Source organism: Lontra canadensis, unplaced genomic scaffold (genome assembly GCF_010015895.1).
Source record: "Lontra canadensis isolate GAN:19392208 unplaced genomic scaffold, GSC_riverotter_1.0 scaffold134, whole genome shotgun sequence".
Taxonomy (NCBI): Eukaryota; Metazoa; Chordata; class Mammalia; order Carnivora; family Mustelidae; genus Lontra; species Lontra canadensis.
In genome coordinates this window covers 2,294,114-2,317,709 of record NW_022631128.1, presented here as the reverse complement: position 1 = coordinate 2,317,709, position 23,596 = coordinate 2,294,114, and the positions used below count along the sequence as shown (strand labels likewise).

General features: G+C 50.9%; 1 protein-coding gene across 3 annotated transcripts in view; it reads left to right on the top strand.

Moving 5' to 3' along the window:
- The first annotated feature begins 994 nt into the window (after positions 1–994).
- OTUD5 (OTU deubiquitinase 5) overlaps positions 995–23,596 on the top strand; it is a 28,775-nt gene continuing 6,173 nt past the window's right edge. For 2 of the 3 annotated variants that reach the window (XM_032842952.1, XM_032842951.1), the window contains exons 1-5: positions 1,729–2,322; positions 12,263–12,356; positions 21,145–21,209; positions 21,296–21,452; positions 21,551–21,699. In XM_032842952.1, coding sequence (XP_032698843.1) covers positions 1,729–2,322; positions 12,263–12,356; positions 21,145–21,209; positions 21,296–21,452; positions 21,551–21,699 — 1,059 coding nt within the window. Of the gene's footprint in view, positions 2,323–12,262; positions 12,357–21,144; positions 21,210–21,295; positions 21,453–21,550; positions 21,700–23,596 lie in introns of all 3 variants that reach the window. The other variant, XM_032842953.1, reaches the window with a different exon arrangement.

The window sequence follows — 23,596 nt, the reverse complement described above, 5'->3', positions numbered from 1 at the left end:
TCACAAGACCGGCAGCAAGCCCTCACCTCTCAAAACAACTTCTTGATTCATAAACCCATCTGAACGCCATAACTATTCCCTGAGGTAGTCTGGGCAGGCATTATCATTCCTATTTTCCACGGGTAACCTCAAATTTAAGACACAGTGACTCGCCCAAGATCATACAATTGGTAACGGTCCATCAGGGTCTGGAACTGAGGTCTTCCTGACTCCAAACCCTGGGATCCTTTTCCTTGCACTGCCATTCAAACTAACTTATTGAGCACTTACTATGTGCCAGGCACAGCACTATACCCTTTGCAGGCATTAATCACTGATCCTTAAATCATAATTACCATTGTCATGTTACAGAGGATTAGAAATTGCAGATAGGGGCGCCTGGCTGGCTTAGTCCTAAGAGCATGGGACTCGATCTCGGGGGTTGTGAGTTCAAGCTCCACTCTGGGTACAGCAATTACTAGAAAAATAAATAAATTCTTTTGAAAAATTGCGGATGGGGTGGATGTTAAATGACTTGCCAAAGAGCCCTCAGACAGAAGGGGCAGAGCTACGATTAGCTTGTAGCTCTCCAACTGTTCAGTACCAGGGATTTTACCAACCCCCTTGCAAAGCACTAACTGGTGACAGCGCTGGTTCATAAACTTTTGCTCAATCCAGGTAAACGCAGTTGCTGAGGGGGGCGGGGGCGTCGGAAAGGCGTGTTGCGCTTGCGCACTAGCCACAGGGGCGGGGAGGTCAACGCGAGGGCGAGAGCACTGCGGAGCCAAGGAAGGCGTGTCTGCTTCCCAAACACCCAAGGTCCCCACGGTGCACTTCTGCCCCAGGGTTGGCCGGCCCAAAGTGAGTGACAACTTCTCTTAACCAGTCACCGCAGAACTCGGCCTGTTACCAGGGTGAAGTGGCGCCCGCCTCCCCACTAGACGTGGATTTGCAGGTGGGTGGGACCGGAACTGACGCTTCAGGGGAGGGCTATTCTCTGGGAGTGTTGATATTTTCCAGTCAGTCCAGCCGACTGCGGCCAAGTTGGAAGTCTGGCGGCGAGGCGCTTTTAAAATTGTCGTGCACGGGGTCGGCTACGCCGTCCTGTACTAGTACCCCGCCCGCGAGTCAGAACCTCGGGGAGAGAAGAACGCGACGGGGCGGACGAGAATAAAGGCAAAGAACGAGAGCGCCGACTTTGACTGAAATCTGAGACAGAGAGCACGGGAGGGCGATCGCTCGCATCTGATTGGTCCGTGGGCGTCATCGAGGACCCACGCAGCTGCTTCGATTGGTTGGTGCCCGCGATTGTTGTGGCGGCGGCGAAGATTTTGCCCACGTACTTCCGAACGAAAGGCGGGGCCGTGCCCTGGCGCGCTTGCGCAGGGCCCAGGGACCCCACCCGGTAGTTCAAGAACCTGCGAGGGGGCGGGGCGAAGAGGTGCTTGTTTTGGTTCTGTTTCTTTTGAAGCAGCAGGCCGGAAGGAGCGAGTGTAGCAATAAACTTGTTGGACTTGGAGAGAAGACTACGACAAACCCGCTGCGGTGCCTTCATCTAGGACTTAACATCCGGGTTCTCCTGCCGCGTGACCCGCGCGCCACCGACCGTTCTCGAACCCGTGCTACAATCTCTTTATCCGGGTCCCGCCGATCCCATCGTGCTTCGCGCACCACAGTAGCCCCCTCATCCGGGTTCTCTCCCAGCGTGCCCCGCGCCGGGTTTGCTGGGGGGTACTTGGCGGTGCCGCCATGACTATTCTCCCCAAAAAGAAGCCGCCGCCTCCCGACGCCGACCCCGCCAACGAACCGCCGCCGCCCGGGCCGCTGCCCCCGGCGCCGCGCCGCGGCGGGGGTGTGGGCGTGGGCGGCGGCGGCACGGGTGTGGGGGGTGGCGACCGCGATCGTGACTCGGGCGTCGTGGGGGCCCGTCCTCGGGCCTCGCCACCGCCTCAGGGCCCGCTACCGGGGCCTCCGGGAGCGCTTCACCGCTGGGCGCTGGCCGTGCCGCCTGGCGCCGTGGCGGGTCCGCGGCCACAGCAGGCCTCTCCTCCTCCATGCGGGGGCCCTGTTGGTCCCGGCGGCGGCCCAGGTGACGCGCTGGGTGCAGCCGCGGCGGGTGTGGGCGCGGCGGGCGTGGTGGTGGGCGTGGGCGGAGCCGTAGGCGTTGGCGGTTGCTGCTCCGGGCCGGGCCATAGCAAGCGGCGGCGTCAAGCACCCGGGGTCGGAGCGGTTGGAGGGGGCAGTCCAGAGCGTGAGGAGGTCGGCGCAGGTTATAACAGTGAAGACGAGTATGAGGCGGCTGCAGCTCGCATCGAGGCTATGGACCCCGCAACCGTTGAGCAGGTATGGGCTGGGGTAGCAGGTGAGTGGGTATGGCGGGTGGGATTCCCCAGCCTGGGTAGGGACTCCAGGAAGGCTGTTTGAGACCGTCCCAAGGGACCTACGTCTTCTCCCGGATTCTGGCATTCTCTGGTGGTGGGGGCCCGAGGGACACTCTTCCCCACCCCCCACCAAGGACTTGGGGGTTAGAGTCCCCAAATAAGATGGCGGACTTAAGGATTGAGTCTGTGGTCTCTTCTGGGACCGACCCAGAGCCATCATTCGGGCCCTGAGACCTCATCATGTAGGACCATTAGGTGGGATTGCCTCCCAAGAGGGGAGTCATGGCTCCAAGGGACCTTGGTTTGTGTTCCGTGCCTTGAGATTTCCTTTCTTCTGGGATAAAGGTCTAAGACTCCTCCTCCAGGGAGCACAGGTAAGGTGGAGACCTCAGGGGAATTTTGAGCGTTCCCGAGTTACCCAAATCCTTTTCAGGGGTCTGATACCATCTGTACAGGACAACCACCCCGCCCCCCACCTGGTTCCTTCTCAGAGGGACACAGCCCAGGACCACCCAGCAGTGGAGTCTGAGACTTTCTTAAGGGTGTTAAACCTGCCTTCAAGGGCCCGAGACTCCCTCTTCTAGAATCAAGAGCCTGATACATAATGTGTGTATATATTTATATATATCCTATTTAGAGAAGGGGATCTTCTGAGTTTTTCTCCAGGGAGATAAGATTTCTTTCAGGGAGAAAAGATTCTCTTCCCTTTGAGGACAAGAGCCAAAACTAACACTCAGGGACCAGAAACTACTAAGGTCCATGAGATTCGTCTCTTTTCTAAGTGACAAGGGTCTGTGCTTCCTTTCAGTGGTCAGAGACCTCGTTGGGGCCAAAGAGTCTGAATTTGAATTTCTCTGTAGGAGCTTAAGCTTCTTCTAAGTGATAGGCCTTTAGGTCTTCTCTCCCCCAACCTCCCCAGCCTGAACCTTTCTTCAAGAAAATAAGCCTAACAGATTTGGGCACTTGAGCCCAAGGTCCCCTGTTTGTGGACAGGGGCTTACAGAGACAGGATCTGAAGACTCTTCAGGAAAAGGGATACCCCCCACATAGAGGTCCCAGGCAAGATGAGGTCTTTAGAGGTCCTTTCTCATCAGGGATTGGTATCTGAGTGTGTTCGCCTTGGTGGGGTCTCAGACACCTCCCAATACACACAAACACAGGGATATGAGAAGGAGTGAAACACACCTTGGGTACATAACAGGCCCTTCTCTCCCTCCAACAGGGATCCGAGCACCCCCTACCTCAAGATCCTGAGCTTCTACTTTTTTTTTAAGATTTTATTTATTTGAGAGAGAGAGAGCATGAGCTGGGATGGGGGGGTGGCAGAGGAGCAGAGGGTGAGAGAAGTAGACTCTGCTGAGCAGGGAGCCTGATGTGGGCCTCATCTCAGGATTCCAGGAAAACAACCTGAGCCTAAGGCAGATGCTTGACTGAGCCACCCAGGTACCTTGGGCTTGAGTTTCTTGTCAGGGATGTAAGATCCCTGCTTCGGGAACTGTAGCCTGCTACCGCTCTTCAGGGAACGTGGGCAGGATGGAGTCCCAGAGATGGAGCCTGTGCTCTCCCCATGGATCTAAGTCTGCCTTCAGGGCCTGAGACCCATTGCGCAGGACACTTGAGCTTGCCCTCAAGGATGAGACCCATACATACCTCACTGACTGGTGTGTCTTTTAGAAATGAGGTCTGGGGACGCCTGGGTGGCTCAGTTGGTTGGACGACTGCCTTCGGCTCAGGTCATGATCCTGGAGTCCCGGGATCGAGTCCCGCATCGGGCTCCCAGCTCCACGGGGAGTCTGCTTCTCTCTCTGACCTTCTCCTTGCTCATGCTTTCTCTCACTGTCTCTCTCTCAAATAAATAAATAAAATCTTTAAAAAAAAAAAAAGAAATGAGGTGTGGGCTTCCTTCTCAAGGAATTTAAGGTACTCCTCAGGAACAGAAAGACTTCTTCCACCTTGGGCTCCAAGTCCCTAGGGAATAGGGTCTTGGGTCTCCCCCTAAGAGTTTAAACTTTCTCTTTGGTGTGTGAGACAATTCAGCCCACCTTAGAATCTGAGACCTGAGTCTGCCCTGAGAGTTCTAATTGTCACCTCACTTCAGGTAGCATATATATACCCCAGTCATAGGGACCTTTTAGGGACATAAGATACTTCTCCTTGGGGACTTGAGCCTCAGACCACTCGTGAACTAAATCCTGAGAACTACCCACTACCCTTGGGACATGGGTAGGATGGGATTCTGAGGAGGAGTCTGAGCCTCTTAAGCTTCTCAGGGACAAGAGATCATCTTAGGGAGGGGCTTGAGGTCCCCCTTGGGTATGAGACTCTCCACCACCCTGCAACCAGGCAATCCTTTCTCACCAGTGAGATGGACATGAGGTCTTCTCCAGTGTGTCCTGAGGCCTCCCCCACTGAACAGAAAGACCTGGGTGCTCTTCATAGTCATAAGAACCCCTTACCTGAGCTCCCTGAGGCCAGGACGAGGGTCTCCCTACTTCTATGAGAAGGTTGCCAGGTACTGGGGATGTGGTAGCTGAGGCCTCCCCAGAAGAACTAGGAGATACTCTGCGTCTCTCCCTGACCCAGCTCTGTTTGCTTCTCATTTCCAGGATCACCGAAATGTTTTGAGCTTCCTGAATTGCTTTCATCAAGCTTTGTTCTCACCAGAGACATCCCCACTCCAGGGAAATTCTCTACCCATATTTTTCTTCCCCTTGGTTCAGATAAATCTTTCTGTACTTTGCAGGGGCTAGGGCCTTGTCTTGAGCACCCTATCCTTTCTCCCTTTCTACCCTTGAGTACTACAGGTAGAATCAATTTTCTGGGCCCACAGGGTCAGGGCCAGGAATTGTTTCTCTTCCTGGTTGGGGGGAGTCTACCTTTTCTCCACAGAAATGGGAGTGCTACGTCCCTGGTCCCAAGGGCGTAAGGTAAGAAAGCTGTGTGCTTCCATGGTGACTAGAAAGACCTCTCCTTAACACCCCTTTCACATCACCTAGGTTCCCTCCTTCATACTTGTTTCCATAAGAACATGGAAGTGAAGGTCTGTGGCTGCATGATGTCTTCCCAATGACAGAGGAAAGGCTTTACTGTCCTCACACTTCTTGGGACAAAAGGAGAATAAGATGCTTCTCTCTGTCTCACCTCCTCCAACTTGGGACTTTTGGGGGGATGAGAAGAGAGAAGATTCTTCCTGCTGCTCCAGTCTTGGTCCTAAACTGTCACCTGGGGCATTTGTAGCCTTGGAGGCCCATTAGATCTCCTGGGAAAGAATGGAGTTGTTGAGAGGAAGCGCAGATGGTGAATCCGTGTTCTGACTACTCAGACTTCCTGTTCAGTCAGATGCTGTGACTACTGTAGGACTTTAGGAGCCCTTTTGGCACCCTGGGGTCCTGGTGCTGGGGAGGTGGTAGTATCAAGGGTTTCCTTTTCCAGGCATGGCTGCCTTACTGAATCAACCCCGTGAAAAGAGTGGCTTGTACGTCTCCTGAGCTTGAGGACCTCACAGAGCGTTTTCAGCAGGGGATGTGCATGCTCCAGTGGTGGGAGAAGCTGGACCTGGCACTGTAGCCAGGGTACCTAGGTTCCCAGGGTTCCCTCTCTGGCTCTGCTGGAGCTTTGCTGGATTAACCGGAATAGCTAGGGCTATGTTCTCCGTTTCCTCATTGGTCTGGTAAGGAGCAGGTGAAGTGTCGTCTAGCTTTGGGATTTTAGGGAACTCAGGCCAAAGCCCTCTGGACCTGGAGGTGACAGAACAGTGGGTGTCTTCTGAGGAAAATCTGGATTCCTCTCTCTCTCTTTCTCTCCCTTGCCCCTTTCTTCCCTCCCTGCCATCCAAGTTTAGTGGGCAGGACAGGTGTCTGTTGAGTGTGAGGCTCAGGGTTGGCAGACAGTGATTTTTATGTCCAGCTGTGTTATGGTGAATAAGCTTAGGGGTTGCCTGTCGGGGGGCCTACTGGATGGTGTGGAGGTAGTGTGGAAGAAGTTTGGGCTTTGGAGCTGGGCGGGCCTGAGTTCAAACCCCAGGATCTCCTGCTTGGCTGTTTTATGCTTTAGGCAAACATTCAGCTTCTTTTTCTTCAAAAGGCCACCCATGCCCAGGGTTATTGAGTTTATGAATACCAGACCTGGCCCACCTCAGAGTGTGGCTGATTCTTTTCTTGCATTTGCCCCAGGATCTTCTGGTTCTTCCTGGAATCCTTTTAGCAGCCGAGCTTTGGCATCTAGGAACCTGCTGATTCGTTTGGCGGGGAGACAGTCTTATAGCAGGAAGTAGTACCCGGGCTGTCAGGGTTGGAGTCCTGTATCTTCAGGCACTTCCCCTATCTGGGCCTCAGTTTCTCCAGTCTTAAAATGGGTGATAGGAGGGAGCTTGGACTCCTTTCTCAGAAGCTAGTTGTCATCTCTTCTTAATTCCCTGCTCCACATTCCTCTTACCCATTTTGAGAGTGGTGAGGCCCTTTGGCTTGTTGGGGGTATGCTGCAAAGTTTCAAGCAGTGTTTGGCTTTTTTCTCCCCTGCTAGTGCTATAGGCCCTTGGATTTGTTTAATTTTAACGGCTTCTTGAGGTATCATTCACACACCGTAGAAGTCACCAATTTAAAGTGTACAGTTCAGTAGCTTCTAGTGTATTCACAGAGTTGTGCACCTACCGCCATGATCAATTTTAGAACATTTTTTTATCACTTGCCAAGCAACCCTGCACCGTCACTCTCCTCTAGTCCTGTCATCCCCTCCCAGCCCCCAGCAACTACTAATCTACTTTTCATCTTGATTGATTTGTCTATTCTGAGCGTTTCATATTAAATGGAATCGTACAGTTTGCAGTTCTTTGTATCTGGCTTCACTTGGCATATTCTTTAATAGCCTCCCATGTCATAACATGCGTCAGTACGTTGTTTCTTGTTGTTGCAGAATAATAGAATCTTCGTTTTTTAACCCACCTCCTCTCCCCTCTCCCCCTCAGTGGCCCGGCAGTAGGTTCGGGGGCCTTGCTCTTCTCCCATTCCTTTGCCCTGGAGAGCTCGTGTTGCTCCTTAGCAGTGCGCCTGTTTTTCATTGGATGGGTTGCCTGTGTTTTGCCCATGGAGCTGAGCCAGTGTTCTGGGAGTTTGGGGGGGCAGAGGGGGTGGTCTTGGCATCCAGCTTGCTGGGACAGAGCTGTGAAGGCCAGAATATTAAACACCTCTTGGCCCTGGGCTCTGAGAAGACATCTGCCCGAGAGCTGCTACTCCTGCTGCCATCTTCCCCTGCCCCCTCCCCTTTCAGTGGCAGCTCATTCATTGATAGGCAGGGTCAGTAGCTTCCCAGACTCGGAGGGGAAATTCCAGGCCCCTGCTGCCTTCATTCTCATCCTCTCCCTGGGGGGATGCTACAGAGGTGGATTCTGTGGGACTGGAACCACGCCACATTGCCTCATGGCTCCCACCAGGGAGGGTTTCAAGGGGGGTTTGTGTTCGTTTCCTGTGGCTGCTGTGACAAATTACCACAAACTGAGTGGTCTAGAACAACAAATTTATCCTCTCTCAGTGCTGGAAGCCAGAAGTCCAAAATCAGTTTCAGTAGGCCAAAGTCAAGGTGTTGGCAGGGCTGCACTTGCTGCAGGGGCTCTAGGGAGAATCCAGTACTCTTTCAGCTTCTGTAGGCTGCTCACTTCCCTTGGCTTGTGGCCGCATCACTCCATCCTCTGCCTGTTTTCACACCATCTTCCCTGGTCATGTGTAGTCTCCTCTTCTGTGTCAGGACTTCATCTGCTGTTCTAAGGACTCTTGTGATTGCATTTAGGTCCTCCTCAGATACTCCCGAGATAATCTCCCCATCTCAAGATCCTTAATTTAAATCATACAGCTGAAGACCCTTATTCCTTACTAAGTAGCATTTACAGGTTCCAGGAATTAGGGCCTGATATCTTTGGGTGGTCCTCATTAGGCCTCCTACAGGAGTGTTCTTGTTTCCCTCCAAGGGAGAAGAAGAGAACCTATTAAGTACTTTCCTACTGGGCAAAGTCCTGTAACATTTGAGTCTTTCCAGTTCTCCTATTATTGGGAAGCTTGTTATCCCATTTCATAGATTGGAAAACTGTGGAGTTTTCAGAGTGGTTCATCACATGACTGATAATAGGTGGAGCTGCTTTGGAATGTAAGTCAGTTGGGTCCCACAGTCCGCTTCAACTTCTCTTGGGCCTTTGGACCAGTAGGTTGCAGAGTCTTGCACCTGGTATCCCCTGATGTCAGAGAGCTTTGCCCAGCTCCCTTGTGGAGGCTCAGGAATGTTGAGGGACTCACCCATAAGCCCAGCAGTAGGCTCATAAGATTCATGGTCTGGATTTGACTTTCTCAGGCCAGAGTATTGATACAGCTTAAACTTACCAATGGAAGGGTTGGCCCCCATCCCTCTCTCCCACCGGTCTTTTCTTCCTGGATCACTTTCCTAAACAACTCCCAAGTCGGCCCTTTTCCCAGAGGCTCCTGTCCAGTCAGGGGAAGGAGGAGTCTAAGCTAGAGGCTTCTGGGACTCTAAGCTCTTCCTGGAGCCCAGGACCATGGCTTCCCTACTTTCTCTCCCCAAAGGGAGAGGCAGGGTTTCAGCCAGACCCAAAGCCCTTAAGGCTGCTGGTGCCAAAGCCAGTGGGAGGATCATGGTTTGGCCTCCAGATCTAGGCCCAGACTGCCCCAGAACCAAAGCCCTACTTGCGTAAAGGGTATGCTTGGCCTCCTTCATTTTTAAGGACAAACCACGGCTTTCCCAGGATGGGCTGCCAGGTATGTCTCCATGTTGTGGCTCATGAGGGCCTCCCCTGTTACCTCTATAGTAGGCTCTCCTGGTGCCCAAACCCCAGCTCTTTTTGCCTTTGTCAAATGAGGATAATGCTCGCTGCCACCTGGGCTGTGGTAAGAACAATTATGAAGTCACCTTTTGCATCAGGCACCTGGCACGGAGCAGGCATTTGGCTAATAGGAGTTCATCTTTCTTCCTGGCCCCACCCTTCTTGCCTGCGTAGTCCTACCCAGGACTTTAGTTGTGCCCAACTCACTGCTGAGCCTCGGGCATCCCTGGTGCTTTGTGGTAGAAGTGATTTTTTTAAATTAATTTATTTAGGTAATCTCTACACCCACCATGGGGCTTGAACTCACCACCCCAAGATCAAGAGTCTCATACTTCTCTGACTGAGCCAGCCAGGTGCCCCCAGAAGTGATTTCTTGTTAACTTACAGTTAACAAGCATTTCCGGAGGTCTTCATGTTTTAATCCTTCTGTCGGGTGGCACCTCTTCTTTGGGGCCTGCCTTCATGATTGGTTAGGACCCTTCCTGTGTGTTTCATAGCACCGTGTTCAGCTCTTTGACTGCCCTGCTCACACTTGTGTATGGTCATTCCCTGTCTCCCCATTCCCCCGGCAGCAGTTTGTGAGCTTATGGAGGGTAGAAACCAAGTCAAATTCATTTCTCTGTCCTCGTTGCCAGGCTTACTACAGTCAGGGTCTGATTTGGCAGCTACTGGTAGACCCTTGTTGCAGGAGTAAGTAGGAGCCCCCCTCTCCTCCTCTTTGATCCCCTTCCCCCTCAATCTCCTTTCCCCCTGCACTCGAGGGCAGGAGGTTACTATGTGCCCTTCTTTGGAACTTCTCTTTCTGCCCAGTGTGGGCCTGTAGTCATAGTTGCAGCTTCCCTGCTGGTGACCCCTGGCTGGGGCAGGTACCATGGTGTTGGGAGATGGCTGTCCCTGCAGGGCAGGGATGGACTGGGGGAAACTGGCTGAAGTGTGCTAGTCCACAGCCTCTGGGGAGGGAGAGGCACATGCTGGAGAGTTCTGCACAAACAAGAGTCTCCATGCTGTCCATGGAAGCCCATTAAGGGCTTCCAGGTGCCTTTGTCATCTCTGGCAAGCCAGCCACACCTCCCTAATGGTGGGGCTGCTGGGCATTCCTTCATCACCCCCCTCTTCACTCCCTTCTGTCCAGCCACTCCCATGGGACTTGCTGAGAGCCTCTCAGTTGTACGTGGTCTCTGTGCCAGTCTTGCCCCTTCTGTGGCTGAGGACCTGTTATTTACCAAGCCTTTTCAGGCCTTAAAGCTCCTTTGAGCTTCTTGACAGCTCTGTCAGGTAGATCACGTATCTTGTCATTTGATAGGAAACTGAGGCTTGGAGAGTTCTGGGAGTCCGTCTGAAATCACACAGCAAGTGAATGACAGGGCTGGGTATTGAAAAACACTGTTTTGGTATTGGAATGCAGAGCCTCTGAACCTTGTACTTCCTACTCTGCTGGGATTTTCGCACACCTGAGCTGGGGAAATGTGGCCTGCAGAGAAGTGATCCCCTCTGTCTAGTCAGAGTTAGCCCGGATCTTCTAAATCCCTGGGCAGGTTGTGTCCCAAAGGAGCAGGTTTGGGATTCCTGGTCCTTAGCCTAGATGCTTTTGAAGGCTGGCTTCTTGTGGCCAGCAGAGGGCGTGAAAGGCCTGGGAAAGGTCTGCTGCTTCTGGTTTTGTTTTGAAATGGAAAACTTGTTTTCAGTGACAAGTCGACATCATTTCTTTTAATCGACTTAATTTTTTAGAGCAGTTTGAGTCTCGCAGCAAAACTGAACAAGAGTTTCCACAAACTCCCTGCGCTCACATGTGCATAGTCTCCCCCATTATTAACACCCCCCGACCAGAGTGGTGCATTTGTTGCAGTCAGTGACCATGTAGGACACATTATAATCACCCAGAGCCCACAGTTCACAGTAGGGTTTGCTCTTGGCGTTGTACGTTCTGTGGATTTGGACAAATGTATAATGACACGTAACCATTGTTAAGGTACCATACAGAGTAGTTTTACTGGCCTAAACGTCCTCTTTTCTGCCTATTCGTCTCTCCATTATTTTTTTAAGTCTGAAGATACGTGCTTGTTTGGGCTCACTGAACCTGAACCTTTGGGGTCAGATGTGCTTTGGAATTTAGGGAAATTTCAGAGTTTAGAAAAATCACCTGGTGTGTATACTATGTGTTATGTGACACCTCTGGTGGGGTCAGTGGTAGTACCTCATAACCAAACTGCTGACTGTTTCTGCGTGGAAGTGTTTGAACATTCACCTCCAAGTGGGAGAAATAGGTTCTCGCCGGCTCAGGTCAGGTTAGGATGGCAGATGAGTTAGAGGAAGACTTCGGTTTTCAAAGCTTTTTGAGTTTTGGAGTTTTGGATGAGGGGTTGCATGCTTCTCATGAGAAAGGTGAGATAAAAATCACCTGTAATACCAGCTTTTAGGGATATTTTGTTGTATGGTCTTTGCAACTTTCATGTGTTTGTATGCGCATAGACCTATATGTGAAATATGTTCAGTTATAAGTGAGATCATACAGTGTATGCATTTTTCCTTATGCGATATATCTTGACATTCCTTAGCTATATGTAGGGCTTGGGATCTAGGCTGTAGCCAGTTACTCCCTCCTCAACATCTTCCCTACCTTAAGTGGTTAGAGGATCCCCAGGTGAACTGGTGAAACTCCTTGAGATAGAGCAAGGTCCATCCCCACCCAACCCCTACCTCCCACCCCAACCTCCCCACCCCACCCCACCTCATACCACCCTGCCTCTGGGTACTTGCCAGGTCTGGGCCGCTGGCTTCCTGTAGGTGCCCACTGTTGGATTCCCAACATGGTCAGCAGGGGCAGTCAGAAAACAGATGAGACCCTTCTGGAATCAAGTCTTCTGCTTACACAATGACTAGTTCCCTAAAAGAAAGGGTCTCCTCCCCTTCCTCCTCCTCCTCCTCCTCCACGTGCAGGGAGTGTCAATCAGGGCTAGGGACTTGACCCTGCCCAGTGTCCTCTCAGCCAGTTAGCTGGGCCCTTCGGGAACTGGAGGGCAGGGCCCTGGGGTGGGGGTACAGGCCTTTCCTGTTGTTGACCCCCACCTTTTCCCTCCAGCAGGAGCACTGGTTTGAAAAGGCCCTGAGAGACAAGAAGGGCTTCATCATCAAGCAGATGAAGGAGGACGGCGCCTGTCTCTTCCGGGCTGTAGGTGAGTCTGTGTCTTAGCCTTCAAGGGCCTAGGGCTGCCCCTGAGCTGTTTCTAGTGTTTAGGAGTAACCCCTGAGACGGGGTTGGGGCTTGAGTGTACTGGTGTTTCAGGGACTCCAGACCCCAGCTTCAAGTCAGTGTCTGGCCTCTATCCTTTGGTCTTGAGGCAGTGCAGTGATGTGAAAGTGATAATAATAACAATAATGGTGATAAAAAATAATGTTACTTAGGGACAGATTGCATTGTCAGACACTAAAGGAAACCCTTTTTTATTCTTTTCCAAGCTAGGTAGGTGTAGGGACTACTGTGGTTTCCATTTGTCAGAAGAGGAAAGCAGCTTAGAGCAGGGAAGTGACTTGCCCAGTGTCAGAGTAGAGTTGGGAGTCCCTGGTTTGGGTTAGTCCACGCCGCCTATTCTTAAACACAGCACAGTGCTGTCACCCTGAGGTCATAGAATTTTTTTAAAACTTACAGAAAGGTAGAATAGTGAATGCTCATGTACCCATCATTCATCTTCAAAGTAGTCATCAACACATGGCCAGCCTTGTTTCATCACTACCCTGCCCACTCATTTTCACTCTCCTGAAACAAGTATTTTTAAAGCAAAACCATAACGTCGGATCATTTCATTTGTAAGTATTCATGTATGTTTCTCTGACAGATAAGGATTTTTTCTTTCCTAACATAATCCAAGTGTCATTATCCTACCTAACAACATTCATAATTCCTTAATAACATCTAGTATCCAGTCTGAGTGACATCTTTGAGGTCGCTCTGCCTCTGAATCTGTGACCCAACAGGCAGCCCTAAAGCCTTGTGCTAGTGTCCAGGGGAATTTGTGCATGTGATCTGACCCTTCCATAGGGTCTGTACTGTCTACCAGGGAAAAGGGCCCTCTGTTAGGAACCTCGAAGTAGGAGTCAGAAGCCCTGTCTTCTAGTTCGGGCTGTGATTCAAAAACGCCCATTTTCCCATCTGTTAAGTGGTATTGATTCTGAAGGGCTCCTTGAGTCCTTAGAGGGTCTGCTATTTTCTCACTGTGTAGATAGCCCCATGTCTACTGGTGGCCTGGACCAACTCCACTTCTGACTGTGCCACTGATTCTTGGTCTGAACTTGGGCAGGCAGCTGTTCTCCTGAGCCTGTTTCTGAGGCCATAACAGAAGGCCAAAGACCCAGAGTTGTAATGGTTACATGAGATCACTTACAGTAAATGCCTTTGGTGCCTGACACTTGGTAGACCTTCAGGGAACAGTAGCATTGGTGAAGCCTGAATGCTGTTTTCAGTGGTGTCTAAGAGCCACAAATGTTTGTTGAATAAGTAGAAAAAGTTTAGGTGGATTGATTGCTTACCTCTCCATTCTACCAAGTGGAAGAAGCTCAGGCAGTGGACTCTGCTGGGCTGGGAAAATCCCACCCTTTCTAGCCCTGTGGTGCAAGCTTGTGTTCTTCCCGGGATGTTTTCTAGAGAAAGAGCTGGGTGTGGGGCATCTTGGACCAAAGGAAGGCAAAGAAAGAATAGTTCAGGGCCTATTAGGTGCTGCCCTGTGCTGAAGCCTCAGGCTAGATGTGGGGCAAACGGGGCTACTGGTAGAGTGAGTGTAAGAGAATGCAGCTGGGCACCTTGGTCTCAGGTGACCTTTGAGGCAGATGTTGGGGCCGATAAGGACCTGGCTTGTGTAGTAACCCATATTAACAGCAACATTCATGTGTGTCCATCTGGCTGACCTCTCCAGACACCCTCTGACACCTCCCCCCTCAACAAGGGCCTTCCAGTAAAGAGCCTGAGCTTACAGGAAGAGCTGACCACGGCAGGTTGAAGGCCTTTCCCTATCAGCACTATGGCTACCCATTTCCCCCAGCTGGGCTGCCCTTGGCTTTTCTCTATAAAACCTCAGAAGCCCCATGGCCACTCCCTGGAAGTACGTGGCCCCTGGGTCTCTAGGCCTAATCTGGAGGTTTCCCTGGGGCAGAGTGCACAGGATATGTACCTGGGAAGGGGACTCTGTCCTTGGGCTTTCTGCTGCCCCTCTGCTTCCAGCCTAGCTTGTGTAGTTACCCTGAGCTCTGGTGAGAAGGCCTACAGGTTCTAGTTCCTGCCACGCATTGCATGGTGGAAGGAACACAAACTGAAGGCTGGAGTTGGAGGGGGGATTGCACACATAGAGGCCACAATGTTGTTCCTTGACCCTGACTGTTTGCTGGCATTCAGCTGGGTGCTTCAGATTCATCTGCAAAATTGGAATCGTTATCCCATAAGACAAGTGAGAAGATTGAAACTCAGGAAAGAGAAATGATATGCTTAGGGTCATTAGTGGCAGAGCTGGCATGGGGTCCCAGAGGTATCCAAAGGACATGTTCTTTCTGTGACCTTGGTAAAGCCCTAGCTTTTCAGCTTAGCTGTGGACTGGCTGGGTGACCTCAGGTATATTCCTTGACCTCTCTGGGCCTTACTTCCTCTAAGAGCCTGTAGTCCTCTACTGTTGGGAATCCTGAGGCAGGTGGCTTTGGGTGTCCCTCGTGGGAACCAGTATTCACTGCTCTCTCTCTCAATGGCATTGTTGGGGACTTGTGAGCATCAGTGAAGGAGTGGAAGTAGGAGCCTGAGTTTCTAGGTATCCTGTGGCCCACCCTGCCCCTGCTAGGCTCAGATAACCTCTTCCTGGAAACATGAGTCTGCCTCTCTCCTGCCCTCCCCCCATAGGACTTTGACTCAGCAAAAACCTCTGGCCCTGGCTCTGTGGGCAAAGTGGAGGCCACACATGCATCTGCATGGGCCATGAAGAAGCAGCTGGGGCTGTACATGTTAGAATGATGGCCCAGAAACATTAGCCTGGACCATCAGTGTTGGGAGGGATGGATCTTCGATTAATTTTGAATGCTTTATAAGTGGGGAAACTGAGGCCTTACGAGAAAGCCAGGACCCTGTTGTCTAGATCACCTGGGCAGTATCAGAGCATAAGTGTCTGAGGTTGAACTAGGCCAGAAGGAGAAGATTCCCATGGACTCCCATGTACACCAGTTTCAGTTGGGCTCTTTCTGCCTTGCTTCCTCAGTTTCCCCATGTTTGCTGTGGAAATCCTTGAGTAGAAGAGCAGGCATCTCAGAGACCAGGCTTTCAAGAGGACAGAGTTCTGTCTCCCCACAGTGAGGGTGTCTCCCCCACTGAGGGTGTCTCCCCCACTGAGGGTGTCTCCCCCACTGAGGGTGTGCCATCTGGGGCCAGGGGCCAGGTGCATACCGCAGCTGCTTGACAGGGAGGGGAGGCCTTTTTCCTGGCTCATCTCCTCAGTGGGGCCAGGATTCCCACTGGGCCAGGAGGCAAGTGGGGAACAGATCAGGTTCCTGTCTCTCCCTGCTGCTGTGTGTACACACATTTGTGTGGTTTGTTTTTAGATTCCCTGCAGACGCCAGACTTCCTTTTCTGTCCTCAGCAGAACTTGCTGTGGCTCTTCTCACAGGCAGGCAGGCAGCAACCTGGCAGGGAGGCCGTTCCCAGGTGCTTCTAAAGCAAATGGTAGGGCCCTGTACTTAATTAAGCTCCAGGTAGCCCAGGCTTTCCTGTCTTGCTTCTCCACATAACTCTTTGGCAAATAGTGACTATTTTAGGGCGCCTGAGGAGGAAGGATTACAGAGGTTTGAGGGACCTTCCCCCAGGCAGTAGGGGAAGAAGGCTGAGGCAAGTCTGTTAGAGCTGTTGACTGTTCCTCCCTCCCATTAACCCCTGGCAAAGGGTAGGAAGGAGGTGAGCGTCCTTGGTTTATACAGCTTTGCCTCTCATCCAACCTTTAGTCTTGGTTAACAGTAAGGGCAGCTACTTGTCGAATGCAGTAGGTCTCTGTAGTGGTGAGGGTGGGAGGGGTATTTGGCCTCAGGGAACATCATTTTTTTTTAAGATTTTATTTATTTATTTGACAGAGATCACAAGTAGGCAGGAGAGAAAGGAGGAAGCAGGCTCCGTGCAGAACAGAGAGCCCGATGCAAGGCTCCCATCCCAGGACCCTGGGATCATGACCCAAGCCGAAGGCAGAGGCTTTAACCCACTGAGCCACCCAGGCACCCACATCTTTTTTTTTTTTTTAAAGATGTTATTTATTGGATGTGAGGGCAATCTGGCTGCGACATCTGTCACCCCACTGATCGCCAGGGTTGATTCGGCTGATCTGGTTGGCTAGGTGGGTGTCCCCTTCCTTACCCGCTCCATGTGCGTCCATCCCAAAGCTGCGTGCTTGGTTGAAGAGGACGACCCTCCCCGATAGAGAAGAGGACCATTCCTTGGTCAGGGGTATACGAGTAGCTGCACTCCCCTGCTAGAACCTCCAAACAAGCTCTCAGGGTCCATTTGTAGGAGAACGTAGGGTAGTCAAGCTTCCAAGACTCCAGACACATCCAAATGAGGCGCTGCACGTGGCAGTCTGCCTTTCTTTAAAAAGAAAAAAAAAGATGATATTTGTCAGAGAGCGTGTGCATGCGCACGAGGTGGGGGAGTGGCAGGCAGAGGGAGAAGCCGGCTCCCCGTTGAGCAAGGAACCCCATGTGGGACTCGATCCCAGGACCCTGGGATCATGACTTGAACCAAAGGTAGGCGCTTAACAGACTAAGCCACCTGGACATCCCTCAAAAGGACAGTTTTTTTCATTTTTAAAGATTTTATTTATTTACTCATTTGTTTGTTAGTGCACATGCGCACACAGAAGCAGGGGGTGTGGCAGGCAAAGGGAGAAGCAAGCTTCCCGCTGAGCAAGGAGCACCATGTGGAACTCAGTCCCAGGACCCTGGGATCATGACCTGGAGCGAAGGCAGCCGCTTAATGGACTAAGCCACCCAGGCGTTCCCCTTAGGGAACATCTTTGGCAGGATCTGCTGGCTTTGTGTGTGTGTGTGTGTGTGTGTGTGTGTGTGCGCGCGCGCGCGCACATGTGCGTTTCTCTGCTCGTGTCTCAGCGTGTTCAGAGAAAGGACAGACATAGGATGTGGGGGGATGTAAGGTTTATGCTGACCTCTCTGTAATTTCTTCCCACTCCTAGGCCTTTCCAGGGTTCCAGCTGATTCCTGCTTATGCTGGTAGAGAAACTGAGGCAGACAGAATCAGGCCTTGCCCTAGGCAGGCAATAGCTGGATTGGGGGTAGTGGTAACATCATCTGGAGCATCAGTGTTTAAAGTTACAAGGTAGTCCTTGGGAGCCTGGCCTTCACCCTTCCTTAGGCCAGCTCTGCCACATTTCTGTACTTCAGTTATCCCTCCTGTGTAAAGTAGGGCTTTGTGGGGCCAGCTCTACCACATTTCTGTACCTCAGTTATCCCTCCTGTGTAAAGTAGGGCTTTGTGGGGTGAAGACGAAATAAGTTGGAATGTGAAAAGGCCTTGGTGGAACCAGTTAGGGTATTGTTCTGAGGATTTCTGAGCCCTCTTTGGGTTGTGGACAGAGGTCAGGTAGTGGGGGACCCCTTCAGCTGGACTCTGGGAGGGGAGAGCAGGTGCAGATTGCCCACAAGTGCAGCGTCAGCAAGAAGAGGAGTTTCGGTTTCTATCAAAACAAGTTCTCTGAATTCCCCTACCTCTGCAGGTCCATTGGGCCCTTTCCCCCGCTTTGGCCCCCACAGGGAAGTCCAGCCCAGCCCCTAATCCCATATGCCAACCTTCTAGGAGGAGGAGGGCTTTCTGGAGGACAGAGGTGGGGCTAACAGAGTCAGACAAGCACTGCCTCAATGAGGAGGACTTCCTGTGTTTAAGCCCTGCCCTGGATTGTTATCCCACCTTAGTATCATTGAAAAAATCCTTTCTCCCCCACTAGGAGGTATTATTGCTCGGTTCCCTTGGTGTTCAGATAGGCACATTTTCTTCCACATTGATGATCCCAAAACTAGCTTATATCTATAATCAGTGAGGTGGGTCATGCTGCCCACCCCCAACAAAGGCTGTGATTTAAATATATGTACAGTACCACCTGCCAGTGCATCTTAGGATCGAGGAGAGAAGGGGGTACTTGAGAGGTAGGTAGGAACATAGAGAAAGTCATTTAAGGACCCTGTTTTGTGAAACCTATATTATTTATTTGATGTTAATTTGGTTGCTAAAGATTTGCACTATGGACACAGAAGGTAGGCCTGTGGACCTTTGGATTCAGTAAAGGTAAACAGCCAGCCCTGCCTGGGTGAGGAGGGACAGCCTAGACTCCATGTTCGGGGCTTTCCTCTGGCTGAGGAAGTGCGACAGAAATGAGGAAAAGCTTAATAAGTGGTTCCGGTGACATTCTGAGTGACTTGGGGATGATTAGCTATCTGAGAGAGTCATTGTCCACTCATGACAAGCAGGAGCCCCTAGGTTCATTTCTTAAACACCTAGTGCATCGTAGGCATTTAGTAAACCCTACCCCTCGTCTAAACAGCCCCCTGTGAAAGAAAGAGTAGTTACTCTCCCCACTTCACGGATGAAGTCACTGTGGCCCAGAGAGCTTGAAGGCCTTGTCCAGTGCTACACAGCTAGGAGACAGCAGAGCCTTTCTGCTAGGCAAGAGCCAATGGCAGGGGAATGAGGGGGCCTTTACGAGCTTCCCTCAGCTCCCTTCCCTGTTCCAGTCTCTGCTTTCCTCCATTTTCTTGCATCTGGCATCCAGCTCAGGTAGATCCATCTCCCAGGAAATGCCTGTTGGTTCTTCCGGAGGAACATCTCAGCCATTTCCTCCAGCTTGGCAGGCCAGCCCCTATTTAACCCCTTTGCCGCCATCTCAGTTCCTGTTTACTGCAGCTGCTGGCCGCACTGCATCCTCAGCACCCCAAGCTTGTTCTACATAAATAGCTCTCTGCAGCCACAGTGGGCTCTGTGGTCCTGGCTTCTAAGAAAGGTGGCAGCAGGGGGCCCCCAGCCTCTGCGCAGGGCACGTGACTTGCTGGAAGTGCTGCTGTGGAGGGGGAGGGGATTGTGGCCGCAGAACCCACATCCTTGTTTACATCGGTGAAGGGGCTACCCCTTCCCGCCTTCACAGCTCCCCTCCCCCTCAGGTCTCTGCACCTCCAAGAGGAGGTGAGACAGTCATGGGGCCCATTTTCTATCTCAGAACTGCCCTTTTCTCCTTATCTCACAGAATCCTCCAGGGAGGGAAGGGGAGGGCAGTGAAGGCATTCTCCTGGCGATTCTTCAGAGGTAGACTGGCTGTTATGGAAGACCTTTGCAGTGTTTCTGCTAGACCTGCCCCTGCCCTGGTGCCCCAGGGAGATCCCATCAGAGCAATAGTCATTCGGGGAGACAAAGGGAAATTCCCTCTTCATCTTAGAATGGGTATCAGACGTGCCTTGTCTTCAAGCCCACTTTAATTTCCCAGGGGAAGACTCTGGCTCCCTTAGCCTGTCCATCCACTCAGCAAGCTGGTCCCGATTTCCTGTACTGTATCAGGCCCTGAGCTGGGGGGACTTGGGTGTGACTTGGTCTTGGCCCTCAGTGGGAGTCAGAGTGGCCAGGCAGGGGAAGTTTGCACACACCTTTAATAAATCTGGTGATAGAAGTGCTCTGGAGAGAGGGAGGGCTGGGGAACTGTATAAAGAATACTTGGGTGTTTGACAAGTAGGCAGCCAGGGAGGATGGAAAGAATGCCCTGAAGAAAAGAGGAAATGGCATGTGTGAAGATCCTCAAGTAAGGCAGGGGGGAACCTGGTTCTTATTTTTTTTTTTAAGATTTTATTTATTTATTTGAGAGAGAGAGAGAGCGAGAGCATGAGTGGAGAAAGGTCAGCGGGAGAAACAGAATCCCTGCCGAGCAGGGAGCCCAGTGTGGGACTCGATCACGGGACTCCAGGATCATGACCTGAGCCGAAGGCAGTTGCTTAACCAGCTGAGCCACCCAGGTGTCCCAGGAGCCTGGTTCTTATTTTGACTGAAACCCTGTGACACCTAGACCACTTGGGCCACAGGCAGGCTGCCTTTCCCCATTTAAGCTTAAGTTATGTTCATATTTGTGTCTCTTCCTAGATTAGGTGCTTCTTGCAGATGGGGCTGGATTTTACTGACCTCTGTCCCCTTCACAGTACCCCACATTTGAAGCCCCACTCTTGGTAGGGGACTATGATTTACTGAGTCTGTCCCAAGCCTAGTGCTGGTAACCTTAGACCCATGATTTTGTTGATCCTACAAGAGGCCTGCCAGGGAGTTAGTTACCTGCTTGTTCCTGTTTTGCACGTGAAGCCTGTGAGGCTCAGGACACTTGGGTTGCTTACCTCTGGTCGTTTAGCTCACTAGTACCTGGCAGAACTGGGCTTGGAGCCCAGTATTTATGTTTTTTTCTTATTTATTCATTTATTTATTTATTTATTTTTAACCTATGAAGGCCATGCTGGCTCCCGAGAGTCAGGAAAATTATATTCTAGAGTTGAATCTGTCAGACTGACTTGCTGGGTGACTTGGTGAAGCCACAAATTGTCTCTCAGCCTTAGCTTCCTCACGTGAATAGTGAAGGGGGAGTGTGGAATTGCTGGTGCTCGAGGCCACTTAGGGGACTTAAAATGTTTGTTGACTTATCTGAGTGGCCAGGCAAGCCCTGGACAAACTTGTCTGCCTGAGAGGCCTGTGGTTGCGTTCCTCTCGCCCGTACTCTCCTGTTCTTAGAGACTGTCCCTGCCTGCCTCTTTTTTCCATGATCCCATTCCAGCCCACAAAGCCAAGCACACTCCAGGCCACAGCATAGGAAAAGGAATTTTCTGGCCCCCAGCCCTCCACCCCCAAGGATATTCCAGGACTTCGAACTCTTGTCTGGTGACAGCTCTTGACCCCCGCCTCTCCTTTCTTCTGTCCCCACAGCTGACCAGGTGTATGGAGACCAAGACATGCATGAGGTTGTGCGAAAGCATTGCATGGACTATCTGGTGAGACCTCGCGGAGGCCTCGGGGTGGGGGCAGAGTGGGGACATCCCCTCCCCGCACAGACCTGACCCTCCGATCTATTCTGCAGATGAAGAATGCTGACTACTTCTCCAACTATGTCACAGAGGACTTCACCACCTACATCAACAGGAAGCGGAAAAATAACTGCCATGGCAACCACATTGAGATGCAGGCCATGGCAGAGATGTACAACCGGCCCGTGGAGGTGTACCAGTACAGCACAGGTACGTATGTGGTGGGTAGGTGAGAGGCTGACTGCTCCTGGTCTGAGCCCACCCAGCCTAGCCCACTGTGGATGCTCCTTCCTTCTCTTTCCCTGCAGAACCCATCAACACATTTCATGGGATCCATCAAAACGAGGATGAACCCATCCGCGTCAGCTACCATCGGAATATCCACTACAATTCAGTGGTGAATCCCAACAAGGCCACCATTGGTGTGGGGCTAGGCCTGCCATCATTCAAACCCGGGGTAAGTGGGTCCCCGTGCCCAGGATGGCTGCTAGATAGAGAGGCCAGAAACCTCTTTTGAGGTCTCAGTTCTGCCCTAGCCTACAAAAATGACATGCCCCCTGAGTTGCCCCTGAGCTCTCACCTCTGTAAAACTAGGAAGTTACCCAGAGTGATCTCTCAGGGCTCATTTGGTACTCTCCATTTGTGTGTCTGAGCTGGCTTACCCATCTTTCATGCCTGTTGAGGGTTGGCATTTTGGGATATGGAGGCACATCTGGGCACTGTGAACCTGGGCTTGGTCTGGGTATCTCGGCACCTGCATGGAGCAACCGAAATGCAGCAGTTCTAGACAGCAGTGGTCATAGAGACTTGAAGTGCAGGCCTGGCCCAACTACTTACTGGCTGTGGGACCTCAGGCAGATTATACAAGTAACGTGGGCTGGCCACTCAGCCGATACAGAATGTGCCTGACCCTGGGCCTGATGCCTAGTAGGTGCTCACAAGGTGGCAGTACCTTTTCCAGTACATGCTGACAGATTCTCATTCTCTCTCATAAACAGTCATCTTCTGGGGATTTTGCTGTCTTCTGTTCAGGTTTCACTTCCTACAAACAAAGTGCCCCTGCCTCATTTTAGGAAATGCACACCCTAACACCAACACACCCTCCAACATAGTTTGTTTTTTTTTTTTTTATTTTGTTTGTTTTTTTTTTTTTTAAGATTTTGTTTATTTATTTGACAGATCACAAGTAGGCAGAGCAGCAGGCGGGTGGGGGGGGGAAGCAGGCTCCCCACTGAGCAGAGAGTCTGATGCAGGGCTCAATCCCAGGACCCTGAGATCATGACCTAAGCCGAAGACAGAGGCTTAACCCGCTGAGCCACCCAGGTGCCCCTTAATTTTGTTTTTTAAGTAAACTTTTATTAATTTATAACAGAACAGTTTTAGATTTACAGCATTACTGAGTTTAGATTATTTCCGTATTCCCCACTGTTATGAACATCAGCATAGAACATTTGTCACAATTAATAAACCAGTATTGATACATTAACTGAAGACCATGACCTCAGTCATTCCCTAATGATCTTATCTGTTCCAGAATCCCATCCAGGACACCTTACTACATTTAGTTGTCATGTCTCGTGGCTCCTCTTCGTTCTGACAGTTTCTCTGAATTTCCTTGTTTTTATCTTTGATCTGTTTATAGATTCTAGTTTTGCCTTTTCTGGAATGTCATGGAATTGGAATCATAACAGTATGTGGGTTTTTTTCAGAGTAGCTTCTTTCACATAACACATATTTAGATTTAATATTCATTTAATTTTGTGGTCTGATCACTCGATTCTTTTTTTTTTCAAGGTTTTAAGATTTTTTTTAAGTTCTATTTTTTATTTTATTTATTTATTTATTTATTATTTCTTTTCAGTGTAACAGTATTCCTTGTTTTTGCACAACACCAAGTGCTCCATGCAATCCATGCCCTCTCTAATACCCACCACCTGGTTCCCCCAACCTCCCACCCCCTGCCCCTTCAATACCCTCAGATTGTTTTTCAGAGTCCATAGTATCTCATGGTTCACCTCCCCTTCCAATTTCCCTCAACTCCCTTCTCCTCTCCATCTCCCCTTGTCCTCCATGCTGTTTGTTATGCTCCACAAATAAGTGAAACCATATATTTTTTATTTTTTAAAGATTTTATTTATTTGAGAGATAGAGTGAGAGATACCATGAGAGGGGAGAGGGTCAGAGGGAGAAGCAGACTCCCTGCTGAGCGGGGAGTCTGATGGGGGACTCGATCCTGGGATCTAGGATCATGACCCAAGCCGAAGGCAGTTGTTTAACTAACTGAGCCACCCAGGCACCCAAGATTTTTTTTAAGATTTAAGATTTTTTTTTTAAGATTTATGTATTTGAGAGAG